Source organism: Scyliorhinus canicula, chromosome 13 (genome assembly GCF_902713615.1).
Source record: "Scyliorhinus canicula chromosome 13, sScyCan1.1, whole genome shotgun sequence".
In the NCBI taxonomy this organism is placed as follows: Eukaryota; Metazoa; Chordata; class Chondrichthyes; order Carcharhiniformes; family Scyliorhinidae; genus Scyliorhinus; species Scyliorhinus canicula.
This window is the reverse complement of record NC_052158.1, coordinates 144441098-144461898: the sequence shown is the minus strand read 5'-3', so window position 1 is coordinate 144461898 and position 20801 is coordinate 144441098. Positions and strand designations below refer to the sequence as shown.

Here is a 20801-nt window from a genome sequence, read left to right as displayed (position 1 = left end):
CGGGCCCATGCCCCCCTTGGCACGGCCGTGGTACTGCCGTGCCAATCAGGGACCTGGATGCCCAGAACGGGCATGTTGCGGCCGTTTTTACGACGGCAGCAAGCAGGTGTGTTTGCTGCCATAAAAATGGCCGTAAAGGCCTGGGAACTCGGCCCATCGGCCTGGGGAGAATTGCTGTTCGCCGTAAAAAACGGCGAGCAGCGATTCGTGTCGTGGGGCGGCCGTGGGGGGGGAGAATAGTGGGAGGGCGTGAAAAATGTCGGGGACGCCCTCCCGCTATTCTCCGACCCGTCGTGGGCAGCGGAGAATCGCGCCCAAGGAGATAGAAAATCTGCAATGATCAGCAAAAACAATTGCAATATAGAAGATCTCCTGTTATATTGTACATTCAATTAATTGTTATTCACAAGGTTATTCATGAAGGCCCTACCTTCTCAACATTGCCCGTCGTCTGAGGTGTGGTGATCCTCAGGTTAAATCATCACCAGTCAGCTGTCCCCCTCAAAGGGGAAACAGCCTATAGTCATCTGGGACTATGGCAGCTTTACTTTTACCCTTTTGGATGTCTTGCCTGGTACTGTCGTCTGAGGAGATCCTTTAAGAGATTACTGAACCTGGCAGAAAGAGCGTTTGTTGAGTGGATCTTTCTCAACAAAATATGCTCTCAAAGAATTTTCATGAGAGTAAAGAATGTCGTGACCAATGAGGGTCACCCCCACACCCCATCCCAGTTTTCCTGTTGGATGTATTCAATTCTTCAATGCAGGGAAACTTGACTCTTAAACTCGTGTGCATCCTTCTCCGTAAGACCTTCTAATTTAAAAACAACTTAATTGATGGGAGATGGACATTGCCAGCATTTATTGGCCATCGCTAATTACCCTTGAACTGAGGGCAGTCCAGAGTCAACCATATTGATAATAGAAGGATAATAAAAGGGCAACGGTGGGCAGTCAGGGTGGGACACACACTGATTATTTTAATGCATTGGATAATTGTAATACATATTTTAATTGAAGCTAAATCTCTGTAATTCTATTTCTGTTGGTGTTGTCCATTTATATGTAGTTTTCCGCGGTGGATCTAGACATACATTGAAGCTTCCAATAGTTTACAAAGGGTTTATTAATGAAAGGCAAAGGCAGATAGGTTACAGGCGCAGTACACAATATAGCAGGTCTAATCACTTCAGCTCCGGGGTCCACTCTGCCAGGGGTCCTGCTCCCAGGGCCTGGTGCAAATGTCCTATTGACCGGGGTTCGTGCGCTCCTGTGTGATTGGCACCTAGACGGTCACGGGGGTCGCAATGTACCCAAAATGAATGTCCATGTAGACAATAAAGTGAAATTGAAAATTGAATGGTTCCTGTGCTTCATGACTCTATCAAGATACAACTGTGGAACTGAATGTTGCACAAGAGATTTATTTTGTTTGCCGACTGTTTAGCAGTCAGAAACAACACCTGTAACCTCCTGTTGACCTGGAGCAAAAAAAAAAATCATTAGTGAAACTGTGGGACTTACCAGAATGGACGTGCATTGGAGGAACAATGCCTATTTATCTAAATTACAAAACCAGCCTTATTTTGCAACTCTCCCTTTTCTCATTGGCTGTGTAGATCAAGTACAGCTGATGGTTCCTCCCCTAACTTATAAATCTGAGAATTCCAAGTCCTTCTCTCCCTGCTGAAGAGTTCAATGATAAGATGAAGACTGTGCCAGCTATTTGCTTCTTCTTGGTATACTTCAGTGCTGTATCGAGTACCCTAACCCGGGAGTACTATTTCGGTATCAGGGAAATACAATGGAATTATGCTCCAAGTGGCAGAAATATAATTGCAGGCACAACAATTGACAAGGATGAGTGAGTATATATATATATATACATATATATGTAAATGAATATCAAGACAGAAAGAAAATCTGCAATTGCTTGAAATCTGAATTAGGAAAGCTGAAGATGGTGGAAATACTGGAGGCTGGTCAGCATTAGGGGCTGGTTTAGCACAATGCTAAATTGCTGGCTTTGAAAGCAGGCTAAGGCAGGCCAGCAGCACAGTTCAATTCCCATACCAGCCTCCCCGAATAGGCGTCGGAAAGTGGTGACTAGGGGCTTTTCACAGTAACTTCATTTGAAGCTTACTTGTGACAATAAGTAATTTTCATTTCATTTCATTAGAAAGGGAAAAGCAGGCTAACAATTTGGGTTTGACAGAACTGGGTAAACAAGCCTACAATCTGTCTTTCTCTTACAGTACTCTGCGATTTTATGCATGTGCAGACAATTTATTTGGAGAAGGGCGACCCGGTAGCACAGTGGTTGGCACTGTTGCTTCACAGCGCCAGGGTGCTGGGTTCGATTACCAGCTTGGGTCATTGTTTGTGCAGAGTCTGCACGTTCTCCCCGTGGCTATGTGGGTTTCCTTCAGGTGCTCCGGTTTCCTCCCACAAGTCTTGAAAGACGTGCTTGTCCGGTGAATTGGACATTCTGAATTCTCCCTCTGCATCGGAGAGGCACCGGAGTGTGGCGACGAGGGGACTTTTCACAGTAACTTCATTGCAGTGTTAATGTAAGCCTACTTGGGATAATAAAGATTATTAAATCCTAAATTATTATTATTATTATTAATTAAGATAGTTAGAATTGGAAATAGGGTTGTGCAGTGGTTAGCACTGCTGTCTCATGGCGCTGAGGACCCGGGTCAATCCGGGCCCTGGGTTACTGTCCGTGTGGCTTGCACATTCTCCCCGTGTCTGCGTGGGTCTCATTCCCACACCACAAAAAGATGTGCAGTGTAGGTGGACTGGCCGCGCTAAAGTGTTCCTTACTTGGGAAAAAAAGAATTGGGTCCTCTAAATTTATGAAAAAAAAATTAATTGGAAATGATTTATTTGAACTTAGGAGTTTGGAAGAATGAGAGGTGATCTCTTTGGCAAATAAAAAATTCAGCCTCCGACAGATCAGAGTGACTGTTTACCCTAGCTAGATAGTACAGAATCCGGGGTCATAGACTCATTGCAAAAGGTTGGTCATTTCAGACCGAGATAAGGAGACATTTCCTCAGTCAGCAGCTTTGGAATTATTTGGAATTCTCTATTCCAGAGAACAGTGCATGGTTAGTCCTTAATTGTATTCAAGGCTGGGATCGATGGGTTTCTGGATCTTGAGAGAATCAAGGGATACAGGGAAAGGTGAGTGAGCGGAGTTCAGTTAGGAATGAAATGAAATGAAATGAAAATCGCTTATTGTCACGAGTAGGCTTCAAATGAAGTTACTGTGAAAAGCCCCTAGTCGCCACATTCCGGTGCCTGTTCAGGGAGGCTGTTACGGGAATTGAACCGTGCTGCTGGACTGCTTGGTCTGCTTTCAAAGCCAGCGATTTAGCCCTGTGCTAAACAGCCCCTGGAGGTAAACCATTATCTCACTGAATGAGAGAGCAAGCACGATGGGTCAAACGACCTACTTGGGTCCCCATTTCTTATCTTCTACAACAGAGATAGTCATAACCCTTAAAAAGCCAAGAGCAACAAGAGCCTCCGTGTATATCATGTGCCATCTCCCTCATCAGCACGACCAGAAAATGAAAATCATAGAATCATAGAATTTATGTGCAGAAGGAGGCCATTCGGCCCATCGAGTCTACACCGGCCCTTGGCCTACCTACCTAAGCCTATACCTCCACCCTATCCCTACACCTCCACCCTATCCCCGTAACCCCAACTAACCTTTTTTGGACACTAAGGGCAATTTTGCACAGCCAATTCACCTAACCTGCACATCTTTGGACTGTGAGGATACTGGAGGAAACCCACGCACACACGGGGAGAACATGCAGACTCTGCACAGGCAGTGACCCAAGCCGGGAATCGATCCTGGGACCCTGGAGCTGAGAATCAACTGTGCTAACCACTATGCTACCGTGCTCTAAAATGTTTCATTTTAGAGGCCCTCCCCCAAAAGACAAAGTTTCAATTGATAGTATTTGTTTTCCATTGTTTGCTCATTTTGAAATGTTTAGTTTGGTGTTCAGGACAGTTTGTTTTATTCAACTCAGTAGTTGTTAATAATTGATACTGGTAACACTAAAGAGCTTTAGTTAGGTGTGGCTGGAGGGGTCACTGACCCTAGCATTGGTGCTGAGAGTTACTGCTAGTAATAGCGAGCAAAGCCAAGAACAAACTTGCAAGTTGTTAAAAGGTACAGACAGGGGTGATGTCAACAGGCTGGGTGAGATTGGCTTGCTGTCGTCCCATTAATAAAAGAACATAAGACAAAGGAGCAGAAGTAGGCCATTCGGCCCATCAAGGCTGTTCCACCATTCAATGAGATCATGACTGATCCGATGTGATAATCCTCAACTTCACTTTCCCGCCTTAACCCCATTACCCTTGATTCCCTTACTCATTAAAAATCTGTCTATCTCAACCAAACATCCTTAACGACCCAGCCTCTACAGCGCACTGCGATAAAGTATTCACTACGCTCCAAGAGAAGAAATTCCGTCTCATTTCCTCTGTCTTAAATGGGTGCCCCTTAGTCTGAAATTATGCACCAGTCCTAGACCTTGCCACAAGAGGAAAGAGCCTCTCGGCATCTACCCTGTCAAGACCCCTATGAATCCTTTATGTCTCAATAGGTCACCTCTGATTCTTCTAAGACTCCAATGAGTATAGGCCCAACCTACTCAACCTCTCCTCGTACGAAAATCCCTCCAAACCTGGGATCAACGTAGTGAACCTTCTCTGGACTGCCTCCGATGCCAGTATATCTTTCCTTAGATAAGGGGGCCAAAATTGTTCACAGTATCTCAGGTGTGGTCTAAGTAATGCCTTGTATCGTTTTAGCAACACTTCCCTATTTTGATACCCCATTCCCTTTGAAATAAAGGCCAACTTTCTATTTGCCTTCTCAATTGCCTGCTGAACTTTCATGCCAGCTTTTTGTGGTTTGTGCACGAGGACCCTCAAATCTCTCCGTGCTGCACCTTTCTGAAATCTTTCTCCATTGAAATAATATTCAGTTCCTTTATTCTTCGAAAGTACATAACTTCACATTTTCTTCCATTATATTCCATGTGTCAAGTTTTTACCCACTCACTTTACCTGTCGCTATCCCTCTGCAGACTCTTTGTTGCCATCCTCCCCACTTGCGTTCCCACCTATTTTTGTGTCATTCACAAACTTGGTAATAGTACATTCACTTCCCCTGGTCTAGTCATAAATATATTGTAAATAATTGTGGCCCCATCATTGATCCCTGTGGTACTCCACTAATTACAGGTTGCCATCATGAAAATACCCCCCTTACCGCAACTCTCTGTCTTCTATTAGGGTATCCAATCCTGTATCCATGCTAATATACTACCAATAAAACCATGGGCTCTCATCTGATTAAGTAGCCTTTTGTGCGATACTTTATCAAACCATTTATGGAAATCCAGGAATATTGTATCTTCTGGTTCCCCTTTATCTATCCTTACTACCCCAAGTAATTCTAACTAATTTACTGGGCATGATTTCCCATTTATGAAGCCATGCTTGATTATATTATGTATTTCTAAATGCACTGCCATAACATCCTTTACAATGGATTCTATCATTTTCCCAGTGGCTAAGTACAAAGGCTACAGTGAACAATGAGCCGTGCAGCCCAGAAGATGTATTATTGTTTTATCCCCAGTTTTCAAAGAATCACTGGGTCTCAGCTGGTTTTAAAATTTCGATAAACTGGCATAGTTCCTCTATCACATCGTCCTGTCTGGTAGCTTCCATACTTTTTTATTAATGAATAAGTTCTTGGTCATTAATAAATGCTGGCCTAGCCAGCAACACCCATATCCCATGAAAGATTTTTCTGAAGGTAGATCACGGGGTTGTGTATCATTAACCCTCAAATTACTGAATAAGCCTCCCACTGGCAAGCATTGTAATTCTCTTGTTCAATATTTAGCTCTATCATTTTAACATGGCAAAAAATGGAAAGTGACACTCCATAAGGATCGGTGCTGGGACCATGAGAGGTCTCTAAGATTATAACATTATTTGATAGAGTGAAAGTAGAGTTTTTCCCATGTGCAGGTGAGATCTGAACTAGAGGCCATTAATGTAAGATTGTTGGTGGCATGGTGGGGCAGTGGCCTCACGGCGCCAAGGACTGGCGTTCAATCCCGGCTCTGGGTCACTTTCCGTGTAATGTTTGCACATTTTCCCCGTGTCTGCATGGGTCTCACCCCCACAACCCAAAGACATGCAGGGCAGGTGAATTGGCCATGGTAAATTGCCTCTTAATTGGAAATTTAAAAAAAAACGTTAAAAAAAATAATAGAACTTAAAGAAAATGAATATAAGAGTGTCATCTATAAATCCAAATGGGAATTTAGCACAAATAGAGACATAAATGTCACCTCAGCCCCTAGGACCATAGGCTGCTCTCAATTCAGGTGGTTACCTGAAGGTCACCACACCTCAGGCGAGAGGGGCAAGGCTGAGGAAGCGGGGCCTTCATGGATAATCTCAGCCGGTACAGGAATTGAACCTGCACAGTTGACGTCACTCCACATCACAAACAAGCCATCCAGCTAACTGAGCTGACCTACGACCTAGGAAGCTTGGTAAATACATGCCGAAGGATGGACTCACAGAATATGTTGATGGGGTTAGAAGAAGGAGAATGATCGGCGCATAAGCAGCAGTATGGGCCTGTTGTGCCAACTGTTTGGTTTCTATGTTGTACGTACAATGTAACACTAGGTAAGATCATATAGACTGACAGTAGATACACTACGAGTGAATTTACTGTTCCTGAACGACATCAAAAAAGGGCTTTTTCATGATACATTGGGATAGATTTTTGTCTTTACTGCCTGGGCTACAAGAAAATCCTTTGTTGAGGCTCTCCGGAACATATTTGCATTTTTTTCATTTGGTTAGAAGCGTGAACTGATACATTTTGACAGGAATAAAATGAAGATCGGCAATATAAATTAAATGCCAGTTTTAAAACAAAGGTTTTGTGGTGCAGTGGGCATATTAATAATAATCTTTATTGTCACAAGTAGGCTTACATGAACACTGCAATGAAGTTGCTGTGAAAAGCCCCTAGTCGCCACATTCCGGCGCCTGTTCGGTTACACAGAGGGAGAATTCAGAATGCCCAATTCACGTAACAAGCACGTCTTTCGGGGCTTGTGGGAGCACCCGGAGAAAACCCATGCAGGCACGAGGAGAATGTGGAGACTTGGGTCTCTAGAAACAGTGCTAACCACAATGCTACAGTGCTGCCCATGCCAGAAACTCTGGATTAAAGTCCTGCCCCAGACCTTGATGGCCAAAATTGGTCTAAGAAGCGGAGTTGTATGGCATTCAAAGTTTTTGCAAGGGCCTGTTGGATGGGGTGGATGTTCTTGAAAAAGCAACAGAGAATTGCCCAAAGAGGAGATCACGGGACAGAACCCCTATTTGAAGAGTCTCTACGAAGATCTCATCATGATTGATGGACAACTTTAGAAAGTATTTTCCAAGCATGGTCTTGTCAAACTGAATCTCATTGGAGAAAAGTTTGATCTGTAGGAGCATGTAGCTCTCTTCCACACTCCTGTGAAAGGAGCCAGGCTCAGTGGCGTTAGTGACCAAGAGAGGGTACAAACCTTATGGACAGACCCTTCTGCCAGCATTAGTTGGAATTGTTAAAGGAGCAGAATAACTGTGTTTGAGACTGACCCACTGCAGTATAGTTCATAACAGCAGTCAGACAGGGGAATCAATGCAAAATCCTTCCAACATGCCAATGGCTGGTGGTAAGAGCGAGGGAGGCTCCTGGTCAGCCATACTTGTTGCAGAGTGGCGCCCCTCAAGCTCTCAGCCTCTGGTGACAGGCTAGCCACCTGTCCAGGGAAAACTAGCTATGGAAAAAGACGAAAGTCTGCCTTAGGGCACCATTAGCTATGGAAAGAGCAACAGCAGTTTTAAAGAGGACGCAGGGAGAGATACCTGGGGGTTCACATACTCAAATGTTCAAAGGTACCAGGAAATGTCAACAAGACTGTTTAAAAGAAAAAGCACATGGTTTATAAATAGATGCACAGAGTACAGGAGGTTATAGTCATTATTTTTGAATCACTGGTTAGAGCTCTGCTGTAGTATTGGATCCTGTTCTGGACACCACTCTTTCGGAAAATGTCAAGGACATGGAGAAAGTACAGAGGAGATTTCCCAGGATGCTACAGGAGGATGCTCCCATCTTAGAGAGCTGACGGCCAATCTGATTGATCTTAAGGAGTACAATGTTCAGAAGGGGGTTTTTGATAGACGCATCCCCCCTTCTCCCCAACCCCTCCCTCTCACAACAAACTCCCCCACCCCCGACCTTCACACCCAAGATGTAACTCTAATTGATTTTCAGCCTTCCTCCATGCAAGTTCAATCCTTCTGCCTAAAAGTTGCGGCTGGTGGGGAGGGGGAATGGGGGGGGGGGGGGGGGGGGGGGTGTAACTGCTCTTAAATGGCCTCAATTGGGACAAGGCCAGGCTTCCTATCTGAGGCCTTGCGAGCCCCGATGTAAAAATTGCTGTGTGATCGGGTGGGTGGGAACCCAGAGGATATCCTGGCTCTTTAATTTCACGCACACCCCTGCCTAAAAACCTTCTGGAGGAATAGCGTAAAATTGTGGCCAATGAGTTAAAGAACAATAACGCTTTGAAACGCGCCCTCTAGGTAGTCAGTCAAGGTTGACTGCAATCAGTATCCTCGCTCCATTGGTGGCATTCTGATGAAGGTTCTTCGCCTCTTTATCCCTTGGTTGCATACCTACTGTCCTGGTGTTGATCCTTCAGTGCCCCTTTATTGGTTTGTGGAGTCTCTGACTGGTTCACATCATGAGCAAAATATCTCAAATATCGCACGATGTCACTCTTCTCCACATATACCTCCTGCACGTAATCATTTAAACACAGGGCTTCTTGTCAACTTACCTTTTGTCTCCTCCTAGTTCAACCATCTCACTGGTGAATGTGCAACTGCGCCCAAATTATGAAGTGTTATTTGCAGTAAAAGGTTGTCCATTGAAAGGATAGGTTTGCGTGCTGCAACTGTTTCCGAGAATTATAACATGTTTCCGAGAATTGTCAGCTAATTTCCACTGTCCTTTTGCAATAAACTTAAACATATCCTTTTTTAAAATTTATAGTACCCAATTCATTTTTTCCAATTAAAGGGCAATTTAGCGTTGCCAATCCACCTACCCTGCACATCTTTGGGTTGTGGGGGCGAAACCCAAGCAAACATAGGGAGAATGTGCAAACTCCATACGGACAGTGACCCAGAGCCAGGATCGAACCTGGGACCTCAGCGCCGTGAGGCAGTAGTGCTATCCACTGGGCTGCCCACAACTTAAACATATCCTAACGTGATGTGGAGATGCCGGCGTTGGACTGGGGTGAGCACAGTAAGAAGTCTTACAACACCAGGTTAAAGTCCAACAGGTTTGTTTCAAACACTAGCCTTCGGAGCACTGCTCCTTCCTCAGGTGAACTAATATCCTAACGTATCATTGCATCAGCCCATTCACATCAATGATGTCATCTTAATGTATTTTTAACATCTTGGGACACAGCTCCGTGCCCTACTCCTCTATGTGTGGCTGGTGTTGGGTGGCTAGTTTAGCTCAGTTGACTGGACAGCTGATTCATGATGTAGAGTGTGGCCAGGTTTAATTCCTGTACCAGCTGAGGTCATTCATGAAGGCCCCGCCTTCTCAATCTTGTCTCTTGCCTGAGGTGTGGCGATCCTCAGGTTAAACCGCCACCAGTCAGCCCACCCCTTTGGTCTTCTGGGACAATGGCCACCTTTGTGCACGAGATCAGGCTGGCCTCAGTGGTGCAATACAAATTGTTTGTTAATGGAATGCTAATTATGCAATTAATTTGACCAATTAAAAATCAGCAGAGCTGTTTCTCCCAGTCTTGTGGCAAACAATTATTGTGTAACCAACACTAACAAAAGTCAGATTATTCAGTCACTTAACAAATTCCTCTTTGTGGGATCTCAGCGTCAGTGTCTTCACTTCAAAAGAACTTAATCAGTTATGAAGTGCTTTGGGACACGTTCAGCCCATGAGAGACACCACACACTACAAGTCCTTTCTCCATTAATGTTAGTTGTATTTTATGTTATACAGGCATGCATCTGTATTCCTGAAACGGGGTCCGACCAGGATAGGAAGTGTGTATAAGAAAGCTGTGTATCTGGAGTATACAGATGGCAATTATACCAAGGAGATTGTGAAACCCAAATGGTTGGGTTTTCTAGGACCAATTATAAAAGCTGAACAAGGTGATACCGTCATCATTCACCTGAAGAATTTTGCTTCCCGACCCTATTCACTCCATTCACATGGTTTCACCTACACAAAAGAAAATGAAGGTAAATGTTTTTCTTGGCTGATGTTTGTTATTTTCTCCCTTTGTTCTTAGTTGTCTGCTTAGAGATACAGTGCTGGATTATAACCAGTCCATAATGAGTTACACCATCAATCTGCCCCACAGAGAATTGCTTTGCTTTTCCTTGCTTTGAAAGAATAGCCACAATCGTGCTTGCTCTGTGTGAAAAATAGTGAGCATTAACCCACACGTTGTTACCACCATTGGTACAATGTATCACAAACACAACATCCTCTCTATTTTCACAAGGCTACACAAGATCCATCTTAGATCTATGCTTGCTGTCCGGGTTCTACCCCCTCCAATCAGCTTCATGCCTTTCCTCACAGCATCAAATAACTCTAACCAAGGTCAAACCAAGATTCTCTCTAACTATGATCATGTTTCACAGAATCCATTGAATCCCTACAGTGCAGAAGTAGGCCATTCAGCCCATTGAGCCTGCACCGATCCTCCAAGTACGCACCCAGACCCTCTTGCCCCGCCCTATCTCTTTAACCCCATCTAACCTGCATATCTTTGGACACTAAGGGCCAATTTAGCATGGCCAATGCAACTAACCTGCATATCTTTGGACACTAAGGGCCAATTAATCAAGGCTAATCCACCCAACCTGCACATCTTTGGACACTAAGGGGCAATTTAGCATGGCCAATCCACTGACAGACTGTCCACCTCTCTTCCACGGCTACATTCGCGGTCGGGTGTCCCTAGAAAGGGAGCATGCGGTGTCCTGAGGCCTTCCGTGCCTGGTGGGCACCGCAGGGGTTGGGGTGCTTTATTGCCCCCTTTAACTGCACTCTTACTTGATGTTTTTAAGTTTCCGTTGATGTTTGTTATAGAACATAGAACAGTACAGCACAGAACAGGCCCTTCGGCCCTTGTTCGGGCAGCGCACCCAACAGGAGCGGCCCTTTTTGGCTTTGTCCCTAAGTTTGTTTACTTTCTTCTATTTTGTTGGTGGACCTCACAAGAGTGGCCAATCCACCGAGGAGACGGCATGTTGGCACAGTGGTTAGCACTGCTGCCTCACGGCGCCGAGGACCCAGGTTCGATCCCGGCTCTGGGTCACTGTCCGTGTGGAGTTTGCACATTCTCCCCATGTTTGCGTGGGTCTCACCTCCACAACCCAAAGATAGATAGAGATAGAAATAGAACAGTACAGCACAGAACAGGCCCTCCGGCCCTCGATGTTGTGCCAAGCAATGATCACCCTACTCAAACCCACATATCCACCCTAAACCCGTAACCCAACAACCCCCTCCTTAACCTTACTTTTTAGGACACTACGGGCAATTTAGCATGGCCAATCCACCTAACCCGCACATCTTTGGACTGTGGGAGGAAACCGGAGCACCCGGAGGAAACCCACGCACACACGGGGAGGACGTGCAGACTCCGCACAGACAGTGACCCAGCCGGGAATCGAACCTGGGATCCTGGAGCTGTGAAGCATTTATGCTAACCACCATGCTACCGTGCTGCCCGTATGTGCAGGTTAGGTGGATTAGCCACGCTAAATTACCTCTTAAATTGGAGAAAAAAGAATTGGCCAATCCACCGAACTTCACATCTTTGGCTGTTGCATTATCCTTCATAATTCCCCCCCGAATTCCTTATCGGATCTATCCAGACTTGAGCATCTACCAATGCTCCTGCTCTCTCCTCCATTCCCTATCGCTCACACCTCCCCCAATTAGAGTAAACCACTTTATCCTTAACACTGGCTCACCTCCAAGAAAGATCGTAGGCTCCTGCACATGTGTCAGCAGTGCCTCTATTCAGAGTAGGACAGCAAAGCCACTGCACTCTGAGGTGGACATTAAAGATCCCATGGCAATAATTTAAAGAACAGCTGAAATCCCCTTGGTGTCCTGGACAACATCTTTCCTCAACCAACAACACTAAAACAGCTCAAGTGGTCATTTATCTCGTTGCTGTTTGTGGGAGCTTGCTGTGCACGAATTAGCTGCTACATCCTTCGGACCTCCATTCCGTCTCACCCCATTGTCATTGTAGCAAATAAATTCACCCCAGCACATTCCCTGTGCTTCCAAACACCATAGTCCGCACAGTGCTTCCTCTGGCTATACATCCTCTCCCGGTTCTCCTAGATTCCCTACATCCCTCGTGAGTTCACCCAAGCTTAAAAAAAGGTAAAAGTAAAAAAACTCATCATGAATTTGAACTTACCATTAATAGTAATAAAGAGCACCATCTGACAGCGTCATCATTTTGTTCCCTCTTTTGCCCCACTGTTTTCAATCTTTGCTGAGTCCTGTATTATTGCCTTTGCCTTTCGGTTTCTCAAAGCAAACAAGTATTTATTTCACACTGTACAACTTGCAAGTATGAAAGGGATGTTATTGTAACAGAATGCACGATCAATCCTGTCCATTGCTTTCCTAGGTGCGCTTTATCCCGATAACTCCACAGTCCGGGAGAAACAGGATGACAGTATCAATCCAGGAACAAACTACACTTACAAGTGGGACCTGACGGAAGACCAAAGCCCAGCTGACGCGGATATCGATTGTTTGACAAGAATCTATCACTCGCATATTGATGCACCCCGAGATATTTCAGCCGGTCTTATTGGCCCGTTGATCATTTGCAAAAAAGGTAATGATTGACCGAACTGTTGGAGGTAACGGGCCCAATTCATCGGATAAAAAAAATCTATGTCCGGTTTTGGATGGGTTTCGGAGGGTGTTTCTCAACGCCTGCAGCGCCGTGAAAAATCGCGCCATTCAACGGCACTTTGCTGTTTTTCTTGGCTTTGGGAGTCTCTCTCCGCCAAGGTTGCACTTGAGTCATTTCTTGCTGGCGAGCTCAGAGGGTAAGACTCCTCGCAGATTGGGGCGCCATTTTGGAAGGCTGTCCCAATCTTTCTGCCCCTTTCACCCCACCCCCTCCCTCGTTTACAACCCCCCCCCCCCACCAAAGTTGGTGAGGGCCCCAGGAACACCCCCTCACCCCCTCCCGACCTGGTGAACCCTCCTCCGGGCCTGATCCCTGGCACTGCCAACCTGGCACTTTGGTACCCAGGTTCTGTCACTCTGGCAGTGCAAGGTGCCGAGGTGGCACTGTCAGGGCACTGGGCTGGCAGTGCTAAGGTGTACGGGTGCCAGAGGGAGTGCCAAGGCACTAGGAGACCCCAGGTGCAATTACGACTGATCCACATTGATGGAAACCAGCACTAAATGGAGCTCTGGCGTGGATCCCCAGGTGTGGACGTTAGGTCCCTGGCGCCGGGAGAATCCCACAAACGCATATTTAAATTAGCCTAATGTGCAGATCTGGATCAGACCTGTTAAATCTCACAAGTCGCTTCGAGCATCGCAAATCTCATGAAAGACATCTTGTGAGATTCAAAGACCTCGTCCCAACACCAAGCTTGACGTTGTAACTGTGGTGAATTATACTGCATTGTAATTCACATTGTATTGCCTTGCGTTGTATTGTGTCCTTGTGGGCTCTGTATGTGAGCCGTTGTGCGGCTCTGCCCATAGGGGGAGATGAGGAGTTTGTACTGGGCTCCACCCTTGACTCCGCCCAGGGCTCTGCCCATGGCTCCTCCCACTAACCGGAAGTATAATGTGCTGCAGCCGTAAGCCTGCTCTCAGTTCCTCTGGTCACAGGCTGGCTCAGTTGTAAGACTATTAAAACCACAGTTTACTTCCAATCGTGTGTCTAGTGAATTGATGGTCACATCAATTTAATAGTCTTAGAAAACTACTATGGAATCAGCCCTCAAACCTGATCGACTAGAACTCGACCCGCAGGCTGCAGAGGTGAAGAAAATCTTCCTACACTGGATTCGATGTTTCAGGGCCTACCTGGCTGAAGCAAGCACTTCCGAGACTACAGAGGAGCAGAAACTCAGCCTACTGCACGCAAGGGTGAGCCATCGTATCTACGCAACTTAATTGTACCACCTCATATACGGAACAAACATTTCTGGAACAAGCCTTTCCATTCACCTGAAGAAGGAGCCGCGCTCCGAAAGCTCGTGTTTGAAACAAACCTGTTGGACTTTAACCTGGTGTTGTAAGACTTCTTACTGTGCTCACCCCAGTCCAACGCCGGCTTCTCCACCTCATATACGGAGGCACTGGCCACGCTCGACCGAATGTACGTGCGGCCCATCAACGAGGTCTACGCGCGGCACATTTTCACGACCCGCCGCCAGCGCCCCGCGGAGTCGCTGGAAGACTTTCTGTGCGATTTAAAAGCCCTTGCTCGGGACTGCAATTTTCAGGCTGTAACAGCCGCCCAGCGTATGGAACTCGCTGTCCGTGATGTATACGTTGCAGGGCTCAGGTCCAATTATTGATTGCTTGAGAAAGGGGCCCAGAACTTGGAGGACACTGTAGAGTTAGCTACAACTATGGAGGTCGTGTTCCTCAGTTTGAACTCATTCCCCGCGGACCAGGCGACCCCATCGTGGGCCCCCGACCAGCGACTGCCCCCAGGCCTGCGCCGCGCGGCCACCCACCCAGCATCAGCGTGCCATTTTTGTGGACAGCCCCAACACCCACGGCAGCACTGCCCAGCCTGCAACGCGACCTGCAGCAGCTGCGGTCGCAAAGGACACTATGCCCGAGTATGCCTAGCCAAGTCGAAAACTCCAAACTCCACCGCAGTCCAGAGCACTCGCCTCCCAAATTCACAGACCCACAGGCCCCATAATGCCAGTCATGTCTGCCAGCTCCGCCCACACCCGACATGTGCGACTCATGGGAGCCGCCATCTTGGACACCATCTTCCTCGCCTTCCGCCACGTGCAATCCACGGGGGCAGCCATCTTGGACGCCATCTTCTCCAGCCTCCAAATCTCATCTCGATGACTACGACCTCAACGGACAGTCATCACGGGGCCACTCCAGCACAGCTGATCAAGCCGCCGACTATCCGCGACTCAATGCAGTCACGTTGGACCAGTCGTGTCCGAAACACCTCCAGAGCTGATGATGTCTGTAAAAATCAACGCGTACAGGACACCGTGCCTCTTCGACTCCGGGAGCACCGAGAGCTTCGTACATCCTGACCTGGTAAGACGCTGTTCGCTTCCTGTCTTCCCTGCACGGCAAACTATCTCCCTCGCCTCGGGCTCACATTCTGTCCACATACAAGGGCGCACCGTCGGGACCCTAACGATTCAGTGCGCCAGCTACTCTAATTTCCAGCTGTACGAACTCTGCGCCTCACTCTTACTTGGACTCGACTACAATGTAATCTCAAGAGCCTCACACTCAGCTTCGGCGGACCCCTACCGCCGCTCACTATCTGCAGTCCAGTCTAGCGACGCTAAAAATCGGCCCCCCTCCACTCTTTGCTAACCTCACTCCGAACTGCAAACCAGTAGCCACTCGCAGCAGGCGGTATAGCCTGCAGGACAGGGTATTTATTAGAGCTGAGGTCCAGCGGCTCCTACATGAGGGAATCATAGAGGCCTGTAACAGCCCCTGGAGAGCTCAGGTGGTGGTCATCAACACCGGGGAAAAGTTCTGAATGGTAGTGGACTATAGCCAAACCATTAACTGGTTCACGCTCCTCGATGCGTACCCCCTCCCCAGGATTGCAGACATGGTTAATCAGATCGGCCAGTACCGCATATTCTCCACGGTGGATCTGAAGTCTGGAAACCACCAGCTCCCAATCCGCCCAGAGAACCGCCACTACACGGCATTCGAGGCAGATGGCCGCCTCTTCATTTCCTCCGGGTCCCCTTTGGCGTCACGAATGGGCAGCGCCGGCCCTAGGGTTGCTGGCGCCCCGGGCAAGCTGAACTTCGGCGCCCTTGGGGAGGGGGGGGGGCGAGAGGGGGGGGGCGGTGCCGAGAGGGGGGGCGGGGCTGAGAGGGGGCCGAGAGAGGGGGGGCGGGGCTGAGAGAGGGGGGGCGGGGCCGAGAGAGGGGGGGGGCGAGAGAGGGGGGGGGCCGAGAGAGGGGGTGGCCGGGCCGAGAGAGGGGGGGGCGGGGCCGAGAGAGGGGGGGCAGGACCGAGAGGGGGGGGGCGGGGCCGAGAGGGGGACCCGAGGGGGGGCGGACCTGAGGGGGGGGCAGGGGAATGGACCTGAGGGGGGGGGCGGGGGGGAGCGTACCGAGGGGGCGGACCGGGGGCGGGGCGGACCGAGGGGGGGGCCGCCCTGGGGAGGGCGGCCACCGCGCATGCGCTGGTTGGAACCGGCCCAACTGCACATGCGCGGGACCCGAGTCTCTGGCGCCCCCTAGCACATGGCGCCCCGGGCGACTGCCCGAGTTGCCGGTGCCTTGAGCCGGCCCTGCGAATGGGGTCTCGGTGTTCCAACGAGTAATGGACCGAATGGTGGACCAGTATGGGCTGTGGGCCACGTTTGGATAATGTCACCATCTGCGGCCATGATCAGCAGGACCACGACGCCAACCTCCACCGATTTCTCCAAACTGCCCAGAAACTTAATCTCACTTATAATATGGGGAAACGCGTTTTCCGCACTACCAGGCTAGCCATCCTCGGCTATGTTGTGGAAAACGGAGTCCTGGGCTCCGACCTGGACCGTATGCGCCCCCTCTTACAACTCCCTCTCCCTCATTGTCCCAGGGCCCTCAAGAGGTGCCTGGGAGTTTACTCTTATTATGCCCAGTGGGTCCCTCAGTATGCAGACAAAGACCGCCCACTATTTAAGGCCACACTCTTTCCTCTGTCAGCTGAGGCCCGCCAGGCCTTCAACTGCATCAAGGAGGACATCACCAAAGCTGCCACGCGGTAGATGAATCCGTCCCCTTCCAGGTGGAAAGCGCGCCTCAGCGGTCGCTCTCGCAGCCACTCTGAATCAGGGAGGGAGACCAGTCGCCTTCTTCTCCCGAACCCTGTCCGCTTCGGAACTTCGACACTCCTCGGTCGAAAAAGAAGCTCAAGCCATTGTGGAAGCCATACGACACCGGAGGCACTACCTCGCAGGTAGGAGATTTACCCTCATCACCGACCAAAGATCGGTTGCCTTCATGTTTGACAACTCGCAAAGGGGCAAAATTAAAAATGATAAAATCCTGCGGTGGAGGATCAAACTCTCCACCTACAATTACGATATTATGTATCAACCGGGGAAGCTCAACGAGCCCCTAGATGCCCCGTCCCGTGGCACGTGCGCCAGCGCGCAATACGACCGCCTGAAGGCTATCCACAATGACCTCTGCCACCCGGGGGTCACCCGGCTCGCCCACTACGTCAAAGCCCGAAATCTGCCTTTCTCCACCGAGGAGGTAAAAGCCATCACCAGGATTGCCCGATCTGCGCGGCGTGCAAACCGCACTTCTATAGACCAGACAAGGCCACCTGGTAAAGGCCTCCCGGCCCTTTGAACGCTTGAGCATCTATTTCAAAGGGCCACTCCCCTCGACCAATCGAAATGTGTACTTTCTGAATGTCATCGACGAATTCACCCGCTTCCCGTTTGCCATCCCGTGCCCCGATATGACCTCCCACACAGTCATCAGAGCCCTGCACAGTGTCTTCACCCTGTTCGGTTTCCCCAGCTACGTACACAGCGACAGGGGTTCGTCCTTTATGAGCGACGAGCTGCGTCAGTACCTGCTTGACAACGGCATCGCCTCGAGCAGGACTACCAGCTACAACCCCAGGGGGAACGGGTAGGTGGAGAGGGAGAATGCGACGGTCTGGAAGACCGTCCTACTGAACCTCCGGTCCAGGCACCTCCCGACCTCCCACTGGCAGGAGGTCCTCCCCGACGCGCTCCATGCAATTAGGTCCCTCCTATGCACCGCCACCAACCAGACCCCTCACGAACGACTATTTGTTTTCTCTAGGGGCACTACCACGGGGGCTTCGCTCCCATCCTGGTTGAGGACACCGGGCCCGGTTCTCCTCCGGAAGCACGTCCGGGCACGCAAAACAGATCCGCTATACGCCTTCATTGAGTACCCCGATGGCCGTCAGGACACCGTTTCCCTCCGGGACCTGGCGCCTGCAGGATCCACCACCACCTCCACCACCGCCGAGGTACCCCTCACACTATGCCCCACCCAAACCCCCACGCCCTGCGCCCCCGTGCCTATAGGTTCCCTGCCCACGCTCGTTGGACTGGGGTGAGCACAGTAAGAAGTCTTACAGGTTTGTTTCAAACACTACCTTTTGGAGCACTGCTCCTTCGCCTGAGAAAGGACCAGTGCTCTGAAAGCTAGTGTTTGAAACAAACCTGTCGGACTTTAACCTGGTGTTGCCATTCATATCCAAAGATGTGCGGGTTAGGTGGATTGGCCATGCTAAATTGCCCGTAGTGTCCTAATTAAAGTAAGGTTAAGGGGGGGGGGGGTTGTTGGGTTACGGGTATAGGGTGGATACGTGGGTTTGAGTAGGGTGATCATGGCTCGGCACAACATTGAGGGCCGAAGGGCCTGTTCTGTGCTGTACTGTTCTATGTTCTATGTTCTATATCGATTCAGGGCTCAGTGGCCAAAGTGGTGAAACCTTAATGTTTGTAAACATTGACCACATCAAAGAGAGGTAAGTACGGTGAAATCACACGCTTGAGTGATTGGAATGCACTGAGTGCTTGCAATTCACTTTATTAGCGATTAATCACTTTTGCAGAGTGTTCATTGTCATTGATAAGCAAATCTGACAGGGGGTTTGTTCTGAGAATTCTTTCATTATTGCGTATAAAGGCACTCACATCTTGTCGCGGACTCAATCAAACTTCAGACTCAGAAGTTACTATAACCTCCCGGAGGGAGCATGATCTATGTCTACCTGTGTCTCTACTTTAGACGTATCCGTCAGGCATTCTACATAGTGTGTAGTCAAATATCAGCCAAAGTGAACTAAATCTCTTCGAACTCAACAATGCCCTCAAACATGGCCCCATCCTGTGCATCATGTTCACCACTTCAGCTGGAAAGCTGTGATTCAGAGTGAGGCCTCGGATGCCAGAGATTGGTGTGAGTTCCAGAGACAGGACTTAACTACCACAGGCAGCAAAATGCAGCAGGTATCAGGGATTTAAGGAAATCAGAGATCTGTCCCGAGCCTGCCCATCGGGTATAAAGCAAAATACTGTGGATGCTGGAAACTTGAAACACTCAGCCGGTCAGGCAGCATCTGTGGAAAGAGAAACAGTTCACATTTCATGTCGAGATGACCTGTCATCAGAATTTTTGAAGAAACGTTAAATCTTTGTCTCCGCAGAGGCTCTCTGATCTGCTGGATATTTCCAGCATTTTTTATTTTATTTCTGTCCACTGAATGGTATGCTACGTTGCTGTCACAATGCTTTTTTGTAATGCCTTTTCTGTCTTGGCAGCAGATAAGTAAAGTAATGAAACAGCATTGGGTAAGAGAGGAAGTGGCTGGGAGCTATCAATTAAAAGGGTCACAGGCTATGGGTGTGATTCTCCGTTGGCCAACACCGAAATCGGGAAAGGCGCCTGGGCAGAGAATCGGTCATGAAGCCAAAATCGTGGCCGGCGTCAGGCACCCGCCAGAATGCCATGCTCCGGTGCCTCACCAGTGGTGTAAATGCGTTCTACTCCGCACGTAGAATAAATGGCAGCCGCATATCGTTAGCGGTATCACCTCAGCATTCTCCAGGGATTCCACGACTCTCCGCCGGGAGGAATTACCAATGGCGAGTTTCACCTGTGGTTTCAAAAATTGGGAAACAGGTGCCATGGCTGCTGAGGGAGAAAGAGGAAGTACAAAAAGTGTGCATCATTGCTATAGTGTTCTGGTGGGGGGGGGGGGGGGGGGGGAGGGGGGGCTTCCGCAAGGGGGACTGGTGGGGGGTGGCCAGGGGTTGGCATATGGAGCAGTATTTGGCCGGCGCCATGTAGTACGGCGTGACCGCTGCAGGTCATCGCTGGGCACATGTGCGGCCATGGACATAGCCATTCTACAGCCGTTTTTGGCATGGGAGACGGGTGTTGTACCCGGCGCCGCTGCTAGCCCCTCGCCAATCCCAGGATAGCTGAGGGTTCGGCACCGATTCTGTCGTCATAAAACACCACAGTTCCCACCCCGGCATCGGCACTAAGCCGCAATATCGGAGAATCCAGCCCTTAGGCTATGAAAATTGAACAAGCTGACTCTAGCACTGATATCTATCCTCAACCACTCTCAGCCCTGAAGCAGGAAGTTGGATTACTGAAGGTCCATTGCAGACTTGAGTACATATTCTAGACTGACTGTTCTGTGCAGTACTGAAGGAGTGTAGCATTGCTCTGGGTGCTACTTTTCAGGTGAGACAATAAAGTGAGACATGGGGCAGCAGGGTAGCATGGTGGTTAGCATAAATGCTTCACAGCTCCAGGGTCCCAGGTTCAATTCCCGGCTGGGTCACTGTCTGTGTGGAGTCTGCAAGTCCTCCC

General features: G+C 48.9%; 1 protein-coding gene across 1 annotated transcript in view; it reads left to right on the top strand.

Annotated features, from left to right (window-relative positions):
* Nucleotides 1–1649: 1649 nt before the first annotated feature.
* The window catches only part of LOC119975718 (ceruloplasmin), a 58861-nt gene continuing 39709 nt past the window's right edge, over nt 1650–20801 (top strand). Inside the window, exons 1-3 of the mRNA XM_038815542.1 lie at nt 1650–1863; nt 10174–10418; nt 12845–13057. Of these exons, the coding sequence (XP_038671470.1) occupies nt 1706–1863; nt 10174–10418; nt 12845–13057 (616 nt within the window). The 5' untranslated portion in view covers nt 1650–1705. The remainder of the gene's footprint in view (nt 1864–10173; nt 10419–12844; nt 13058–20801) is intronic.